Source organism: Acanthisitta chloris, unplaced genomic scaffold (genome assembly GCF_000695815.1).
Source record: "Acanthisitta chloris isolate BGI_N310 unplaced genomic scaffold, ASM69581v1 scaffold7078, whole genome shotgun sequence".
NCBI classification, from domain to species: domain Eukaryota; kingdom Metazoa; phylum Chordata; class Aves; order Passeriformes; family Acanthisittidae; genus Acanthisitta; species Acanthisitta chloris.
In genome coordinates, this window is record NW_008688617.1 from 48150 (window position 1) to 55208 (window position 7059).

The following is a 7059-nucleotide window of genomic DNA, read 5'->3' on the forward strand; positions in this document are numbered from 1 at the left end:
TACTGAGCATGATGTCATATAGTATGGAATATCCCTTTGGTCAGTTTGGGTCACCTGTCCAGCTGGGTCTTCTCTCAATTTCCCATGCACCCTCAGCCTCTTTACCAGTGTGGCAGTGCAAAAAGCAGCAAAGGCCTTGACTCTGTGTAAGCTCTGCTCAGCAATAACAAAAACATCTCTATATTATCAACCCTGTATTCAGCACAAATCCAAAACATAGCCCCATGCTAGACACCATGAAAAAAGTTAACTCTACTTCAGCCCAAACCAGCACAACTTCTTACGTTGTCCACGCAGAGCGGAATCTTACTGTAGGTGATGCCTCACTCAGCCAGTGCCATCTGTTCTGATTTGAGTGCAGCTAACTTTACTTGAATCGCCACATATTGAAACAGATCTAATTGCGTGAAGAGTGATTCATGCAGTCTTAGGCTTCTCAAAACAATAACCAATAACAAATTTAATTTGAGTTCCCAAGTGTGGGGTCCTTTTCTTTATTTGGTCTTATTAGATTGATTGCATTTCCTTGGAGTGAAATATTGACTCTTTAAATGTCATTATGGAGCTCTTTTTGATGCCTCTTAATTCACAGTCTTGGTTGGTTGGTTGGTTTTGGCAGTAGGGCCTTTTGGGTTTTTTTCCCCCTCAACCAAGTTTAGAAGTGTTGTTCATACTGAGAAGCTGAACTAGTATCACAGATCTAGTTTTGTACTTATGGTACCCACTGTCCATCCTTGTCTTTTGGCCTCTTGCATTTGTGAGGGTTGTTTGGTACAGGTCCTGAAGAAGGATCTCTGCTCGTCTGAGTTCTCTTGGCTCTATTCAGAGATCAGGGACTTTCAAGGGTCTTAAAGTACACATGCTGCTGTTTTTTCCTGACAGGCAGGCACGCTCTTGACATCCTGGGGGGAAGAAAGCTCATCTGAAGTTCTCACATCCACTTTGTTTGCTTTCAATTTATTAGTACCTGAGAAAGTTCAGTGTGCCTGTACCTGTTTAAGCATGAGGTCACTGTTGTTTTAGAGAAAGCTTTGTATGCTGTTCCAGCATATTTGTGTGAGTGTGTTGGGGGTGGGTGGGAGGTAACTGCCTTGTTCCACTTCATGTACTACTCTGCTACTTTGCAATATCTTAGGGAATCTTCATGGATAAAACCTGTAGTAATGGTCTGTATTACATTTCTGCTTTTAAGAACTGCTGTCCCAGCATGGCACCATCAGCTCCTACCTTTCTGCCTGAGAAGCCCTTTGCAGCTACCTTTGGGACATAGACATTTTCGCCTTCTGTGTCCAGCAACATTTGGAAAAAGGTGATAGGCCCCTAGACCATGGGACTTGGGAGAGGCAAGGCAAAGCAGAAATAAGTCTTTCTGCATGGTCCCAGCACTAGAACCACTGGGTTTGTTCAGGCTGGAAGTGTGCCTCTCTTACCCTGAAAATACACTGCTTAGCCTCCTCTAATCCAGTTTTCCTTCTTGATGTAACTGTCTTCAAGGCTTGACAAAAATATTCAGAGTGTGTTAAATACATTCATTGCTCAGATATTAATTGCTTAAATATTTAAAGGATTTAATTTCTTTATATTCAGCTGAATGTTGAAAACCTATATGATAATTCATCTAACCTTTTTAATTTGCTCTACTGTAACAGCTGATAGTAGATGTCCAGAAGATCTGCAATGGCTCCATGGGTTTCAGGAGTAAGAATCTCATTTCTCCCTTTCAGCTGCTTAATTTCATGAGACCACTGCAGGGAAATACTAGAACTTGGAAACACTTTAATAAGTTTTGAATGTTTCAGGAGTCTGTCTTCTTAATATTCCTAAACTGATTTCTAAAAGTAGTTAAACATTTTCATCCAGGTAAATCAGCAGCTCTGTTCTGCGAAGTAGCTTGTCTAACTTTGCCTTCCAGTTTTGACATTAACAGATAATAAGCTAATATCCAAATCCAAAACAAGTGACACAACATTGATTGCAAACCTTTTGTGTCTGGGGCTTCTTGATACACCAAGGAGCAGAATGTCAAAAAGCAATTATATATGCCAAAGAAATGTGTAAAAAAGCTGTACTGGGATGGTTACTATGCTTGGTAATTGTGTAACTTTTGCTGTATCTTGCATTAAGGAAAATACAGATGCAAACTCTTGTTTAGACTCCACTTGATCCCAGTCATGGTTTTTGCTCAAAGTTAAAACATTAAATGAAAATATTGTAATCCGCTCAGGTGTATCTCAGATAGCAGTAGCTCTTGGTTCTTGATAGGGAAGTGTCACTCTGGAAGTGAAGAGGTTCAGGTACAAGCTGGCACATTGTCAGTCATTGGGTACATCATCATCAGTATACAGTTACTCCTGTACATAAAGACCCATAAAATCCATACATATGACTAATTGTCTAGCAATGTTAGTATCTGTCTCGCATGTTACACTTAAACTCATTTTCACACCATACTATCTAGGGTACACATGAAACAAACAACAAGCATCTGAAACTGGTTCTGGGCTGTCTGACAGTTATTAGTTATCAATTGTGACATCCCTGTATTACATTTTCTTCCTTTTCATCTCTATGTAAGGAAAGTATTCTTAGCTGCAGAGATTAAATGGGTCTCAAAATTTTCACCTTGAATTTTCACCATAGTTCTGTGTATAGGTCAAAATATAGGAAAAAAGTGAATATTGATGAGGAAGTGCTCTAAAAATAACCATAAAAATAACATAGCCTGTAAAAAGTTTTATCTAAACAAAGCAGGGAATAAAGATTGGTTGGACTGTATGAGCTGAAACTCCTGCTGTAATGTTAGGATCCCTCTATGCTGAAATGAAAATGCTGTAGCAATTTATGTGATGCACAAGCTATACAAGAAGCAGGGATTCTGAAATAGTAGTTGTGATTCAAATACTAGTGTCTGAAGACTATACGTAATCTGGAAAAGGTGGAAATAAAACCAAGTGATAAACTGCAGGATGGTAGGGTGGTGTTTTGTTTTTTTAAAGATGGAATTGCAATTACTTAAAACACTGTGGGTGTGTTTGTGGGGCAGAGCTCCTGGAGAGGAAGCAATGGGTGGGTATTTCTGTTGTGGTAGAATTATTAGTGTCTTATCCCCAGCCTACTTGGACGTTTGCTGGCAGGGGAGAGGTGGAGAAGGGTGTCTTAGGAGTCCATTAGGTATTTTTAAAAAGACTTAAGAATTTTCTGTTTTTATCTTAGAAGTGATAAGCAAGTGGCAGGACCCATCACGGGAGTGAAAGTGATGGTACACTGTTTTAGAAATCCAAATTGTCAACTAAACAGCTGTTTAATTGACAGTGTTTATTCTAGTTGATTGCGTGTAGAATTTATGCATTTTGAATATAATAATTTGTTACTGTACTTTGAGTAGAAATAAAGTGAATTACCCTGTAAAAGGTTCTGGATTCTAAAAGGGAAATGTTTATTAAAAGACAGCTAGCTCGTGAATTTTGCTAAAACAGAGAACTAAGGAATTTGAACTGTAGAGCTTCTTTAAGCACAGACCATAGAAACCCTTCAGTGTGGAAAGAGCTGCATCGTGGAATATGAACATATAAAGTGAGAATTGTTCATGTCCAGCTGAGCTGGCATGGCTGGGAGAAAGTACACCTTGGGTGATGGTAAAGCAGCCTGGGTAGTGAGAATGAGCGAAGAATAATTACACTCTAGTTTCTGTGTCATAACAAGACTTAACTTTTAGCCTCACTGAAAACTGAGATGATGATGACATCTATAGGGGTGAAAGCCAAACCGTCAGTAGACCTTAGAGTATTTGAACTTCATTTTGCAATACATGAACTGGAAGCAAATTTGAGTTGAATGCCCAGGGGATGAGGAATGTGTAATGGGAGATGAGGATTAAGACAAGGTAATTTTCCACTGTGACTTGCAAAAATTTTGGTATACAAGATTACTGCCTCATTAGCAAGCTTAAACTGGTATCATGTGACTGAAGGGAAGAGATACTGTAGGGAGCATGGATTATTTACTACAGTGTGACTTCAAAGTTACCTTTCTTTCAGTAGAAAAAAACTTGGAAAGATATTATCAAATATTATAGATATGGTGAGAAGCTGTATGGAATACAAAAGCTGTTGATTGATGATACTGGATTACGTGAATGTTGAGAACCAATTTCTCATGCAAAGAAAATCAGATAGATATTCTCTCTTGATCTCATTGTAACTAGCAGCTTCCTCCATTCATTATTCTTCAGGAGAAAATGAGACATGGTGAGAAAGAGGTTTGGTTAAGAAGAGTAGGTACTGTCAAAAGAGCAACTGGTATCACTCTTATCTGCGGCCAGTAGAGTTGGGCAAGTCTTTCTTTTCTTTAGTGAAGGCAAAATGAAAAAAGAGTCTGTGTATTAATACATTGATACTGAAGGCAGATTCCTCCCAAGGTGATTGGGATAAAATGGAGGAAGAACCAGGTGTCTTTGAAAGACTGGGTGCTACAGGGCTGAAATCAAGAGTTTCTACCGGAGTTCTGCAGTTTGGCCATGCAGGGTATAGCAGGAATCTGTAGGTAAGAATGACAGAGGAGAGGAGAGATTTGAGTGTGCTGCTTAATTGCATGATGACTGAGACAGCAGGGAAGTGTGACCTTAAAGGGAACTGTGTCATGGGATGGATGGGTTGAGGTTTCTGTAGCAGATAATAAATGAGAGCTTATGCAATTGTATGTGGTACTTCAGTAAAATTTCCATATGCTTGCTGCCTGTTTTCCAAAACTCTTGGGTGAAACTGATGGACATTGCTGGTCTCTTTTGCGTAAAACTGTCTTAAGAATAGAATATCTGGCTCTGCAAAATAAAAACAAAGGAACAGTGGTGGTCCTATGCAAAATATCTCAGTAAAACATGCCAACATGGGCAGAGCACCATGAAAAAGAGAAGGCAGTCTCAGTAAAAACAAACAAACAAAGATGTGAACATTTGTCAGACCATTTGGTAATTTAAAACTTTATATGTTCTGAAATAGGTTCCAGAAAAAAATTAGAAGTTACTTGTTTTGCTTCCACTGCGTAAGTTGTCTATACAGAATTTCGACTTTACTGATTTTATGTTGTTAGCCGAGAAGCTAGTGGCACTCTGCTGAAGAAATAGCTTGTGTAAATACTTACCTTGACAAATGTTTGGTGTATCACTGTATGTGCTGTCTCATGTGTGGCTACTAAGCAGGCCTTTCGCACTGTCCCTGTAGGTTCCTGATGTCATCAGCAGCATTAGACAAGTCTCCAAAGCAGCACTGAAAGAAGATGCCAAACCAAGTAAAGACAATGAAGATGCCTTCTATGACTCTCAAAAATTTGAGGTCTTGTACTGTGGAAAGGTGACGGTGGCTCACAAGAAAGCTCCCTCCTCTCTAATTGATGACTGCATAGAGAAGTTCAGCCTTCACGAGCGCCAGCGCCTGAAACTGTTAAACGAGCAGCGGAATAATGAGTCAAGTTTGGACTTACCCCTGTGTGAAGAAAATGTGCCAGCTTCTCCTTTGGATAGCCCATTTGAGGAGCTGGACAGCCCAAATAGCACTTCAGGGCATGCTGCAATGTTTACAGTCGGCAGCCAGACCAACTTGACCAACCTGGCCAGCACTCGTGGCTTCTTCCCAGAGCGAATTTTGGAGGACTCTGGCTTTGATGAGCAGCAGGAGTTTCGCTCCCGGTGCAGCAGTGTCACTGCAGTTATGCAGAGAAAGGTTCATGACACAAACCTGAAAATACAGTCGCGCAGGAGACACGCAAGTGCACCCAGTCATGTCCAGCCCTCTGATTCTGAGAAGAACAGGACAATGTTGTTCCAGGTGTGTACTAAGATGAGCAATTTCATGTTGGTTTTGTACCATAACTTCTTCCACGGTGCAGTTTGAAGCTGAGAAAATTTTTGCAAGATAAGTAATACAGACCCGGTGTGGTTACATGATTTATCATAGATATTTATGTATCTGTTCATAAATGATTGGAACACAAGTAGCTGGACTTTCTGAAGGAAATAACTTCGACTCATGAGCTCAGGTAAATTTTAAGAAAAAGTCATTACTTATGGAGTAATCACTTAAAGGAGCAGAGTTTTTAGAGAAATAATTATTTTATATGCAGTTCCAGGTTGTGTTTATTCATGAGATCTAGGACCTAGTTGAAAAGAAATGAATATTCTTTCAAAAAGAGAATTGATGAATCCATGAAAACAAAGACTCTATTTTGTGCACTGAAAGAGAAACTCCCAACTTCACATAAGACTTTCACAGCCTTATTTTTGAGCCAGCCCCTTTATGATAATTTGTATTAGTGTCTTGTATTTCCCAGATGATTACTCAAACATCTCTGCATTGAAGACTTCTTCCTTCAGACCTCAATGGTCTTCAGACCTTTATTCTTTTGCCTGAAGTGCATTTCACATCTTTGGAGCTTGTTTTGAGAAAACAAAAGGGCATGTAAAGGAGGTGACCCATAAAAGGAAAAATCTTTGGACCTTAAAATAACCGGGAGCTAAATGCCTAGGTTTTGTCTTTCCATTTGCTTTAAAGATCATTCTTGCCTTTTATTCTCTCAGGGAAATGATAACTGAAGTGAGAGAGTGTATTGCCCTTTAAAAAGCCACAGCTATCACTAGTAATGAAAAGGATTTAGCTGAAAAAAGTCTCTGAGGTCTGTGGAATAAGTTCCATAGGCTTGAGAAGCAGTTTGGGAAAACTGAACAATAGTTTCCTGCAGAACCTAATCTTTCTCATCTGGAATTAGTACAGACCAAAAAGTATCACCTTACTTTCTCAGTTAATCTGTGGTATAGTTTGAACAAAAAAGATCCTCAAATTATTTTTTTTAATTGCAGCTTTTAATTTAGCTACGTTGTTTGCTAAAGGTTTTAGTATTGTCTGTCAGACATGTGATCTTTGGACCAAAATAACTTGAAGAGAAAAGGGAGTGGGGTGGGGGTGGGAGAAAAGCTGCCTTCTTTCCAAGACTTTTTCCTATTCAACTGAGTGTATTGTTCTTGCTGAAATATTCTTACTCAATATAGGCAGAATTATGGCACTCTTG

General features: G+C 39.3%; 1 protein-coding gene across 1 annotated transcript in view; it reads left to right on the forward strand.

Moving 5' to 3' along the window:
- Window positions 1-7059, forward strand: part of TBC1D4 (TBC1 domain family, member 4) — a gene marked incomplete at its 3' end in the record, with an annotated part of 38547 nt that overhangs the window by 1754 nt on the left and 29734 nt on the right. Inside the window, exon 2 of the mRNA XM_009081093.1 lies at window positions 5220-5822. Coding sequence (XP_009079341.1) covers window positions 5220-5822 — 603 coding nt within the window. The remainder of the gene's footprint in view (window positions 1-5219; window positions 5823-7059) is intronic.